Source organism: Onthophagus taurus, chromosome 3, assembly GCF_036711975.1.
Source record: "Onthophagus taurus isolate NC chromosome 3, IU_Otau_3.0, whole genome shotgun sequence".
Classification (NCBI taxonomy): domain Eukaryota; kingdom Metazoa; phylum Arthropoda; class Insecta; order Coleoptera; family Scarabaeidae; genus Onthophagus; species Onthophagus taurus.
The window spans coordinates 22,178,345-22,190,887 of record NC_091968.1 but is presented as its reverse complement, the minus strand read 5'-3'; the positions used below and the strand labels follow the sequence as shown (position 1 = coordinate 22,190,887).

General features: G+C 32.0%; 2 protein-coding genes across 2 annotated transcripts; one reads left to right on the top strand and one right to left on the bottom strand.

The window, feature by feature from the left end:
* The first annotated feature begins 1,825 nt into the window (after positions 1-1,825).
* Positions 1,826-2,867, top strand: LOC111423250 (pseudouridine-5'-phosphatase-like). The gene is made up of 4 exons (XM_023056494.2): positions 1,826-1,991; positions 2,041-2,259; positions 2,311-2,543; positions 2,621-2,867. Exons 1-4 carry the CDS (start codon positions 1,934-1,936, stop codon positions 2,807-2,809), a joined length of 699 nt encoding a protein of 232 aa, XP_022912262.2. The 5' UTR covers positions 1,826-1,933; the 3' UTR covers positions 2,810-2,867.
* Positions 2,801-11,656, bottom strand: LOC111421713 (Sphingosine-1-phosphate lyase). Its single transcript, XM_071195345.1, has 7 exons — positions 11,374-11,656; positions 10,796-11,220; positions 10,501-10,737; positions 10,184-10,443; positions 4,723-4,911; positions 3,149-3,295; positions 2,801-3,093 (listed from the first exon to the last, which is right to left on the bottom strand). The coding sequence occupies exons 1-7, from the start codon at positions 11,528-11,530 to the stop codon at positions 2,865-2,867; spliced, it is 1,644 nt and encodes a 547-aa protein (XP_071051446.1). The 5' UTR covers positions 11,531-11,656; the 3' UTR covers positions 2,801-2,864.
* Positions 11,657-12,543: the final 887 nt, after the last annotated feature.

Below are 12,543 nucleotides of genomic sequence, written 5' to 3'. Positions count from 1 at the left end.
CTGGAAATATCACCAATTATTTTAGTTCTTGAGAAATAAATTTTTGAAATAATCGACAATTTTTTCGAATTTTACAATTTTCGCCGATTAAGTTTTAAAAATTCGTATAAAATCCAGTTCTTGGAATACGAGTTTGAAAATTTCCCAAAATGTTAATAAAAGTATCCTCTTTCCAATGAACAAACCCGTTTTGGAAAATAACGTTTAGTTTTTGAGAAAACAACGTTTGAAGTTTTGATAAAATTTTCGATGTTACAATTTTCATCGATAATTTTCAAAATTCATCAACTTGTTTTTATAAATCCTTCTGAAACACTTGAGGATGCTATTTTGCTGGAGGACGAGTATTTCACTCTTCTAGGTCAAGGGAAGAACACGGCTCCTGGTTATGATAACATCTCGGGGAGGGTGTTGAGAAGCTTGGACCTTGATATTCACTCCTACATCAGGGAAATAATTAACTTCTGCCTCATGACTCAACATTTTCCACGACACTGGAGGACCTTTATCATAATCTGCGTCCCCAAGAAGGATTCCTTATTTACCGACTCAGCAAACTACCGCCCCATCTCACTGCTGCCAGAGATAGGAAAGCTTTTCGAGACACATCTCAAGAACAAGCTCCTGGTTGTCGTCTCAAAGAACATCCCACCCTAGCAATTTGGATTTCAACTCGGCAAATCCACATCCCAGCCACTTACGGTATTGGTTTCCAACTTTCAAGCGGCACGCTATCAAAAACGTAAATCCACGGCTGTGTTTCTGGATGTCCGAAAGGTTTGACTCAGTCTGACACAAAGACCTACTATTGAAACTGGATAAGTTAAATGTTTCATATTACCTCCTAAACTTGATAAGGCAATTCCTTTCAGATCGCTCTTGTTCTGTGAAGCTGAAAAACCATCATTCCCGCAGTTTCACCATCCAACAAGGTCTTCCGCAGGGATCTCCCATCTCTCCTTCTCTATACAACATCTTTTGCCACGATATTTACGACAACAACTCAAAATCGCAATTCTTCATCCCTTTCCTCCCAGTCCACTCCCCTTCTCCTACAATCACAGCCCAATCAACTCCCCTCTCAGTCTCACCAACCTACAAATACCTAGACATAACACTTGACAGAACTCTAAAATTCTCTGCCCACGCCATAAAAGTGAAGATGAAAGTCAAAACTCGTGCTAAGCACATTTACAAATCCATATACAGACCAATTATAGAATATGGATCTATACTTCTAAATGACGCGTCTAGAACATCAAGATAATATTTAGAAGACGCAGAAAGATCGGCATTGAGCTCCATAACACAAATAAGGAATCTCCAAAATCCTCTTTTCAACCCTAACAATTATCTCCTTTATAACCTCACTAATATCCCTCCCATTAACTTCCATCTACAATCTTTATCTCATAAAACTACCCTAAATTTCCGGGTAGTTCCGCAAAATCATCCGGTATCCGGCTTTTCGCAAAATCACTATCCGTTCTATCACTAATGAAAAGTAACTCTTTGCAATAATACTATTTGTAATACTTGATACTATCGATAAAGAATAATCAATTAATTAATTAAATAATATTTAAATTTTAAAAATAATTTTAAATAATCGAACAATAGCGCCATCTATTATACAAATTTTTTAACTTATTTAATTTTCTACATAATCATTTAAAATAAATCAATTATTATTACAGTATTTTAATTTCTTAAAATGTTTTCAACTTAATTTAAACTCTAACCGGATTTTTTTATAATTAACTTATTTTGATCATTTTTATATAAATAATTAAAATTCCTCTTTTTTTAATTTTAAGGTTGGTATGAAAACGTCAATAGCCTTGACTTTTTAAGCGTCTTTCAAATGCCGCATATTTATAAAGAAAGCACGCATTTTAAACTTTATAAGTGATTGTGAGTTTATAGAGCAACCATGGTGAACCCCATTAAAATAACCCATTGCATTTTTGACATGGACGGATTAATGTTAGGTTAGTAACCCAAATCAATAATTTGTGTAATTAATTAATTGCTTTGTAGATACAGAAACGATTTATGAGAAAGTTTACGACGAAATCGCCAATGAATACGGCAAAAGTTACACTAATGAAGTAAAATTAAAGATATTGGGGCGCCCGGAAATCGATGGGGCAAACATTTTCGTTCAAGAATTGGGAATTCCATTAACCGGAAAAGAGTTTTTGTCAAAATTTAAACCTATTGCATTAGAAAGGTTGCAAAATCCGGAATTTTTACCAGGTTTACATAACAATTTTAACAAAGAAAAAGTTTGACTCATTTTTCTTGTAGGAGTAGTTAAATTAATAAAACATTTATCAAAACATAATATTCCAATGTCAATTGCAACATCAAGCGCGGAAGACGTCGCTACAGTTAAGTTGAAAAACCACAAAGAAATTTTCGATTTATTCTACCATATGGTGTGTGGTTCGAGTGATCCTGAAGTAAAAAATGGAAAACCAGCACCAGATATTTATTTAATTTGTGCTTCAAGATTTCCTGATAATCCAAAACCAGAAAATGTAATACTTTAAGATGTTGCATCATTTAAATCTTGTTTATAAATGTAATTCAGATAAGATAAGGCGTTTATTTTTAGGTGCTTGTTTTTGAGGATGCCCCAAATGGAGTTGAAGGGGCTATAACGGCGGGAATGTCTTGTGTAATGGTCCCAGATGAAGAAATACAAAACAACTTGTCAAATTTACTAAAAAAACAACCAACTTTAATAATAAATTCGCTGGAAGATTTTAAACCCGAATTATTTAATATACCAAAATATGATTAATAACAAATTATAATTTTATTTAGATTTTGTACATATAATATTACAATTTTGTACTTTATTGTTTTTTTGTTGGAATGTAATACAACGAATCAACGAAACATCTAATAAAATCCCCAACTATGGCTCTGTCAGGAAGTTTTTGAGCCACCCCGTACATGGCTAATTTTCCTTCTGGCGGTAATGTAGGGTCCTTTAATATTTCGTTTAAACTGTTTTGAACGTCGTTTATAAACGAATCGGCGACTCCTGGTTGAGTATGAACTTGGGTTACGCAAATGTGAATTCTGAAATGATTTCATTAAATATTTGATTTAATAATAATTAATAATTAGTATTTACCCAGATGGATATTGCAAAGTGTTCAAATTCCACCCAAGTTTCGTTAAGGCGTTTGCTAATCGATAAATATGGAAATCGTTTGAGCCGATTGCCACAACACTCGTTCCTGGTTGACCAAATATAAAAATTCCTTTCATTTCTCTTAATCTAAAACAATTTAATAGTATATTATTATATGCGAGTAGAATACTATAGTTTGTCCACGACTGTTGAAATTGATTCCATAAATTTATTTTTTATACAAATTTTTGAATAAAGTTTAAACGTCAATGTGACACAATTCAATGTTACTAACTGTAACCAACTTCACAACAATTTGTCAAAATTAAATGTCAATTTTATAAAACTTTTTTTTACGAAAATTAATTAATTTATGCTTAAATCATACGAAAAAAGGAATTTGATTAGGTTTTTTTAATGTCAAACATTTAGAAACTCCTAAAAAATTGAATTAAATTGACGTTTTTTGAAATTTTGACGTTTCAAATACTTATTATTAGTCTGTCAAGTTGGTTACTCGTGAATGTCCATTCATAAGGTATATATTATAAGTAGGGCACGGAACTTTGTAACAAAACGATACGATTTCCCCCCTCCACTCGTTCTCAGCAGAAAATTCTAAAACGATTTTCTCAAAAAAAAAATTATATAAAATTTCTTAATTATTGATCAAATCAAAAATTTTTATTAACAATATTTGTTTAGAATTACTTCAGGAACAGTGTTTGTTAATAAAAATTTTTGCTAACTTGAAATTTTAATTTCCCTCTGAATAGTATGCTATCAAAATTAATTATCTCGATAATTATTGTTTTTATCAATAAATGTTTTAAATAAAATTTGTTTCAATTTCGATTTTGAATCAATTATCTTAATAAAAAAATTTTACATCTCTATTAATTAAGCATCTAAGTATAATTTTGTATAAAAACGGAAAAATTATTATTTTGAGGCTATCTCCTTAATTATTGATTAAATCAAAAAAAATTGTTGACAAAATTTGTTTAGAATTGTTTCAGGAACAATTTTTGTTAACACAATTTTTTTCTAACTTGAAATTTTAATTTCCCACTGAATAGTATGCTGTTCTTTTAATCAAGATTTTCTCAGTGGACGCTGCTGAGAACGAGTGGAGGGGGGAAATCGTATCGTTTTGTTACAAAAGTTCCGTGCCCCGATTATGGACAAATTTCTTTTTTAAATAAATTTTTGAATAAAGTTAAACGTCAATGTGACACAAATTCAGTGTTACTAACTGTAACCAACTTCACAACAATTTGTCAAAATTAAATGTCAATTTTATAAAACGTCGTTTTTTATGAAAATTCATTAATTTATGCTTAAATCATACGAAAAAAGGAATTTGTTTAGGTTTTTTTAATATCAAACATTTAGAAACTCCTAAAAAATTGAATTAAATTGACGTTTTTTGAAATTTTGACGTTTCAAATAATTATTATTAGTCTGTTAAGTTTCGTTTTAGAAAACTCATTCATAAGGTTTATTTATATTATAAGATAGTCGTGGACAAAATAAATAATTAAGTTAATTAAAAAACATTAATAAAAATTAACCGTTTCTCAATGTATCTCGCTGTATGTATAATGTTCCTTGTAGCCGTAACATAACCGTCCATCCCCATTTTTAACATTGTAGCCCAACAAACCGCTATATTTCCGCCTGCTCTTGATCCACACATCGTTGGGGACCCATAAACACCTCCAGGCCAGTCTGTTGTTACGGTATATTGATGATGAATATATCTTGAATTAATTCAAAAACATTATTGAGTTATTAACCCTTTCGCATATATGCCTTTAGACGCATATATTAGCAAAAATTTTCTGTGACTCTCACGCTCAAAACGTGTTTTTACGCAAAGAAAATTTAGTACTTGTTTGCTCAAGCCATACGTATTGTTTCAAAGGGCGGTTAGAGTAAGTGTGTGTTTTCTTTACAAGAATGTTGTAGATTTGAAATAAAAATGTCAAAAAAATATTATACCGACGAAGAACTTTACAAAATTTTAATGGAAACTGGCAGTGAGAGTGAAGAATGCACTACTTCTGTAAATAACGTGAGAAATTCATTAGCAGAAAGCAATTCAAATGATGATGAAGAGCCGATGTAAAAAGAAGACAACAGAAAAAATTTTGCATGGGCCAAGAAAGATTTTGTGCCACGCATACATGGTTTTACTAAAACCAATTTACAGTGTCTAGATGAAGATTTAAAAAATAACTGTACCAAAGGGGTTTAAGGGGCCCAATGGGGCTTAAGTGCTGTAGTATTAATAAATTTAGATTTAAGTAAGTGTTGCCATATAGTGATATATATATGAAAAGCGAAACGAATAACGGTCCCGAGTACGTCACGAGAAAAAGAACGTTGTAAGTGAACTGTTGTAACCATTGTAACGAAGTTGGTTTTAAATAATAAACTGTTATATTAATCACCTGTGTTTTATATTATTGAATAAGAGACAATAATAAACATGGGGCAGTCATAATAATTGTGTACAGGAGAAGAAAAGGTAACAGAAAAATGGAGTTTAATAAGCCAATGCCCTTGGTCTTTGAGGGAAACCTCGCGACGAACTATAAAACGTTCGAAACGGAAATAAATGTGTACAGGGTGGTTCAAATTCGATATCCGAATAGGCTAACTCGGAAACTATAAGAGTTAGAAAAAAGTAGCTTACATGTCATGATCTCGTTTTTCGAGAAACAGCTAATGCCGAAAACCTCAAAGCGCTACCATCTTTTGTTTTTCCCCTACAGGCCAAAATTGAAAATATGATAAAACCAACAAGAGCAATTATCTTGGTTATTATTATAGGTGGAGTATTATAACTAAGATATTATTTGGACACTTTTTTACAGAGAATTTCATGACGTAGCCAAAAAAAAATTCGCTTTTCGATCTAAAATATTTTCAAGATGGCCGGCACTTCCGGTCCACCGGAAATAGATCATAACTTCATTATTTTAAATGGAATGCTATAGTTTTTGTTACGCCGTTTAATTGTGTGTAAAAAAATAGGTGACTTTGAAATACCTAGCGTTTTTCGTTTTCGTTTAAATTTCAATATGCCCTTTAAAACCCCATATATCTCAGCCAACGTTCATTCAAAAAAGGTCTACATTGGCACCATTACTCTTCAGATGTTGTCAAATAGATTGTCATTTGTTGTATCGGACTATCTTATACAAGGTTTTTTTAGCCTATCAGAAAGGAATTTTAATTCTCTACAAATTATCTATAAACATTCCATACCTATTTATTGTAGTTTACCTCATATTGGGAAATTTATTAAAACATGCACGAAATGCAGGTTCTTTTATTAGAAAGCTATGGAATTTTGACAGTTTTTGGTCCATGTTTGTATTATTGTTGTCATTAGATACATATGGCGACGAAATTTCAAAAAATTGATAAAAATTTTCCTAAAAATGGTTTCCTAGGTATAAAAAAGTGCACCTAGCTAAAATAGAATGTTACTCTTCGAAGAAAGATATTGTAGTTACCGCTAGTGCTGCTGAAGTCAAACTGAGGGCACTGTTGGATTTAACCTCACGCCGAATAGTGAAATTACAGGAAGAGGTGAGTAGTACACAACCGCTCCTGAATGGCAGGGTAGATACGATTCCAACGCGTTTTATCTTCGAACGACCGTATGAAATAAAGGTAGGAGAACAATCCAGGCCTGACGAAACTTTCCTCCAACTATGGGTGGACGGATTTCGTAGGGAAACTGGCTCTGGTGCTTCGGTTTATTCCGTCGAACCAACAATAAAAATTTCTAAACCGCTGGGAATTTGGCTCACCGCGGTCCAAGCGGCGCTGGTGGCCATTTCTCTGGCGGCTGAGGAAATTACCAAAAAAATTATAATATATTCTGATTGCAGACAAGCCCTCCTCTCGCTCGGGCGGTATCGCTGTTCATCCTCGTTGACCCTCGATAAAGGGTCATTCGGGAAATAAGCTTCATGACATGGTGGACAAACTGGCAAGGAAAGCTGCAGGCGAACCTCCGGGATCGCCGGAACCATTCATTGCCCCAACAATAAGGTCTTTAATAGAGCTTCAAAAAGAGGAAACAAATAAGAAGTTTTTAAACTACTGGGACAGGACACCAGGATGTCGCCAAGCCAGGGAGGCTCTGATGTACCCTGATCCTAAACGAACAGATTTATTTATGAGGCTGTCCGGGAAGAACCTACGTTTGGTCATAGGGCTAATCACTGGACACTGGCATCTACAGAAGCACTTACTGAACATGGGAATAAGTGACACCGACATCTGCAGAGGATGCGGTGAGGAGGAGGACTCAGCGGAACACATTTTATGCGACTGCGTGGCCCTCCAAACATTAAGGTTATCCATTTTTGGAGATATCCAGATTAGCATGAGTGGAATCAGGGCAGCACAACCAGGACAAATTCTAGCTTTTGTCTCCAAGGTAATATGGCTGGAAGGACCCTAATGCTGACCAAATGAGGGAAGGAAGTACAAGGGATCTGCTGAGGTCAAAGTGCCGCGGGCGAATCCAGATTAGTACACAAACTACTGCGTCACAAAAAACTAAATGTTGTGCTTATTTTGAAATGGGCAAAAAAATAGAAGTTAGTAAAACGGATGCTTGCATTTTTATGACTTCACTAGTCCCAAATAAACTAATAACAAGTGATAGTTCTGTGCTTTGGTAAAATCCACGAACGTCTTCAACCAGATTCTGTACACCTATAACGTTTCAATTCGTACATGAGTCTACAGAGGTCATTTATATGGAAAAAATACGCGTGGATTCCGAAATATCTAAATTATCACCTTCAAAGGTAAGTCTAAATGGGGTTGAAGTAAACATTACACACAAACTTTTGTTTACCATGGTGGACGCTAAAATTTGCAACGCAATCACAGGTACACAAAAGTGTTATTTACGTGGTTTGAGTTCAAAAATTTTTAACAACACAGAAAAAAGTTTTAAGTGTAAAATTAAAATCAAATTTTTGCGAATTTGGTCTATCCATTTTACATGGATGGATTCGATTTTTTGAATGCCTAGTACATCTGTCATACAGATTAACTATTCGAAAATGGTAAGCGAGAGGACCTGAAGCAAAGAGAATAGTTGAAATCAGAAAAAAGAAAATACAACACATGTTTAGGGAAAAGTTAGAATTAATAATCGATAAGCCAAAGCAAGGGCTTTTTTAAACACTTTAAAGTTTCCGCCGAAATTACTGAAATTGACGAGGACATTATATGTAGAAAGGTTTTATATTATAATGCAAATAATAGCGAGTGGGTATAAAATTGATTTGGAAAAGTTTAAATTGTATGCCCACGAAACAGGACGAATTTTCACTTCAAAATATGATTGGTACCCTATGCCACCTACGGTACACAAAACTTTGATTCACCGTCTGGAAATAATAACAAATTCATTATTGCCAATAGGACAATTGAGCGAGGAAGCAGGAAATAAAGATTTTAAACTATTTAGACGGTCATATTCTAGACGAACATCAAGAATCGATACAAACCAAGACATTTTAAACTTATTAATAATTTCTTCGGATCCTATCATATCCAATTACAGGCGATTACCTCGCAAAAAACGAAATCAGTTTAGTGCTAAAGCTATTGAGATGTTCTTGTGTGAGTACAACATTCACAACATTAATAAAAGTTCCTTTGATGACGAGTCCAGTGACTCAACATCAGTTTTTTGAAATGTTGTTTTATTTCGACCGATTGTACACACACTAATAATTATCGGATATCGGAGTTAAACACTGTCCGAAATCCGATAATCGTTGGTGTGTGTACAATCGACCTCAAAGCAATATTTCAATCAAATTAGTGATGTTATCTTTTATGTATTAACGGAAAGTAATTAAGTTTAAATTATTAATTTCAGTTTAAATATACCGTTTAAATACAGGTATCTACGAATGAACTGTACAACGTCCTATCAGGGATTTGTAATGTTAAAATAGATCGATTTAGTTTAATTTCAGCAACTATTTTCAAAGTCTACTTTTCAAGTATACTTTTTAAGTATTATGGGATTTATACTACAGTAGGTATTTCATATTTTCTAAATTTATGGCAAAATGGAACTAGATACGACATTTTAGCAAAAGTAGGTCAAGAAAATTTTTAGATGGATCAATTTTTTTAAGAATGCGATGAAAAAAAAACAATTAATATCCATATTAAATAATTGTAAGAGAAAAAAGCCTAGTTATATAAAAAACACCTGTATAAGAGTTAAAAAAAAGGTTAGATTTATTTGGAATCGAAACATATTCGCAAATTTTGAACATCGTAATGCAAACCGTTTCTCTTACAATTCTCTCTTTGAAAATAATTATATTCAAAGAGTTGTAACTAACAATGGGTTGGATTTCGGATTACTGGGATATGTTTTGTTAAATCGACCTGTTTTAATCTCAGGAATTTGTAATATGACCAATAGGACATTGTATGGGTTGTTCACAGACACTTTATAAAAATAACTAAAGAAATCCAGGAAAAAATGTTTTTCCTAGAAATAAAATTCCCCGCCCCATAGTGCGCCGCGCCGCTGAAATTTAGTGTCGTCGAAGAAATGAAATTTACAGTTTCCTGTAAATTACCGAGCGGTATTTAAATTACCGGGTATTATTTTTCTGGTATTTAAAAACAAATAATTATATTTATTACACCAACTGTTAATACGGAAATATTTAATGGATTGCATTGTTTTGGATTGAAGAAATATGTTTTTTTAATTTTTAGTTACAGTACCGTAATTTACAGGAAACTGTAAATTTGATTTCTTCCACCACACTAAACAAAAAGTTTATTTTTAGCTTTATTCTAAAACAATAAGAAATAAACCCTATATTTTTGTAATCAGAAAAAAAAAGCGAATTTAATAAGCGAATAATCAGTGGTTGTTTCCACTTAAAAAAACGAAAATTGTCTAATATCTCAAAATCTAAAACCGAAAAAGCCGTGAAAGGGTAATAAAAAAAGATTTACTTGATGTCTCGATAAAGCACAACGCTAGTTCCTTTCGGTGCGTATCCATATTTATGAGTATCAGCAGAAATACTGGTAACCCCTTCAAGTCGAAAATCACAAATTGGAACAGGACATCCAGCATCCGGCATAAACATCGTTAAAAATCCCCCTAAACAACTATCGACATGAACAGGAATGTTGTATTTTAAACCCAACTCAGAAATAGCAGCTAAATCATCTATTGTACCATACGGATAATTAGGAGCTGATCCAGCTAACTAAAACGAAAAAAAATAAATAAATTGAGGTTATGTGTAATTTTATTTTTAATTCACCATAATTGTGTTCCTACTAATCGCTCTTTTCATGGCTTTTATATCAACTTTATAAGTAACGGGATCTAAAGGAATCGATTTAACCCGAAATCCAAAGTATTGGGAGGCTTTATCGAAAGCACTATGTATCGAAACGGGTACAACAATTTCCGGGTTTTTAATCCCTTTAACTTCCCGGGCGTAATCTCTATATGCCTTACAAGCCATTAAAATCGATTCAGTTCCACCATTCGTCATCTTAAAAATGAAATAAATTAGTTTTAATACAAATTGTTTTTAGAATCTAAATTTTTACCGATCCACAAACGTCAGGACCCCCATGCAATAATTTCCCAACCATTTTAATAACCTCCGCTTCAATTTTACTTATTCCAGGGAAAATATCCGGATGTAAAGGATTTGTGAAAGCCGTACGGCCATAAATTTCAGTCACAAGTTGATTAATATCCGAATTATTTACATAAACAGCCCCCGATACTTTTCCATTCTTCCAATCGTAATTCCCCAATTTTAAATCACCCTCAACCTTTGAAATAATACTTTCTGTGGACCACCCGGAATCGGGGAGCGCGATTAAGTAGTCTAAATGACCAGTTCGGCTTCTCACTTCTTCTTGGAAATCTTCTCTTACCTTAGTTATTTCTTTATCAAGGCGTGATTTAATCGCAGGAATTTTCTTTGCTAACCTAAAGAAAGCTTTTTTCGTTCTTGTAATAACACCTAAAACATAAAAAAGATTTTTAATTAATAAAATATTATTTAAATTTACTACCAATCTAAAAATAATTAAAAACCCTAACACGTCATTTCTCATTTGGGCAACATAACCTATTTTTTTTTATTTTTCGATAAGATTAATACTTTTTTTCTTACATTCGTCATCAAAAATGAAATTATAAATCCAAACACCGGCTAAAACGGAAGATGTTGTAACGGCGACAATTTGCCATGGTTCTTTATCCCCGAAATGATGATTTAAACCGTTTTTTAAGGTGTAAAGGGGGCAAAGGGGCACTTTTAGCTGCTCCATAATCGCACGAAAACTAGGAGTGACGATGATAAGTGATTTATTTGTGGTGAATTTGTCCTATTAATTTTCGTTATTAGTACTTTAGATAACGACGATTTCGTTTACTTTATTACCTCATCTTTCTTTGTTACATTATACATTTATTTTAAAAGAAATTGATTAAAAACAATTTCATTGAATTTTGTAAGTAAATAAGTATTAGTTAATAAGTATTTTATATTAGTAAATAAATATTTTAGTTATTTGTTATAAATAAATTATTAAAAAAAATTGTTTATAATTTAAAGATGTAGGCAACCAATTTTACGATGTGTCCTCAAAGCTTAATTCTGTCATTTTAATTACCTTAAATGGTTTAAATTTGGTTTAAAAACAATTTAATTGAAGTTCTTTTGGTTATTTTATAATGTTGTTTGCTATAAATAATACTTCTAAAAAAATTATTAATAATTTAAAGATATAGGCAACCAATGCCACTTCCACAATGGTTAATTCTGTCATTTTAATTGAATTTATGGTTTAAAAACAATTTCATTAAAATTCTTAAGAAATATTTAACTAATTCATATTAAAAAATCTATTGTATTTTAGTTATTTTATAATGTTGTTTGTTATAAATAATAAAAAAATGGTTAATAATTTAAAGATGTACGCAACCAATTTTTTTCCATTTTAATTACATTAAATGGTTTAAATTTTGTTTATAAGCAATTTCATTCAAATTAGTAAGTAAATAAGTATTTTAGTTATTTGTTATAAATAAATTATAAAAAAATATGTTTCTAATTTAAGGATGTAGGCAACCAATTTAACACCCCAACGTCAACGCTTAATTTTTTTTGATTTTAAATAAATTAAACGGTTTATATTTCATTTAAAAACAATTTAATTAAAATTCTTATGAAATATTTGATTAATTTACATTAAAAAATTTATTGTATTTAAGTTATTTTATAATGTTGTATAATTTGTAGGCAACCAATTTTACGCCGCTTTCTCAATGCTTAATTCTG

Bases quoted from the DNA above. Each gene is read 5' to 3' on its own strand.
- LOC111423250 (XM_023056494.2), top strand. From the start codon at position 1,934: ATGGTGAACCCCATTAAAATAACCCATTGCATTTTTGACATGGACGGA. The intron at 2,260-2,310 runs GTTTACATAACA...TTTTTCTTGTAG, and splicing joins AAATCCGGAATTTTTACCAG to GAGTAGTTAAATTAATAAAA. The intron at 2,544-2,620 runs GTAATACTTTAA...GTTTATTTTTAG, and splicing joins ATAATCCAAAACCAGAAAAT to GTGCTTGTTTTTGAGGATGC.
- LOC111421713 (XM_071195345.1), bottom strand. From the start codon at position 11,530: ATGGAGCAGCTAAAAGTGCCCCTTTGCCCCCTTTACACCTTAAAAAAC. The intron at 10,738-10,795 runs GTAAAAATTTAG...TTCATTTTTAAG, and splicing joins GTCCTGACGTTTGTGGATCG to ATGACGAATGGTGGAACTGA. The intron at 4,912-10,183 runs GTAAATCTTTTT...AATTAATTCAAG, and splicing joins GTGCTTTATCGAGACATCAA to ATATATTCATCATCAATATA.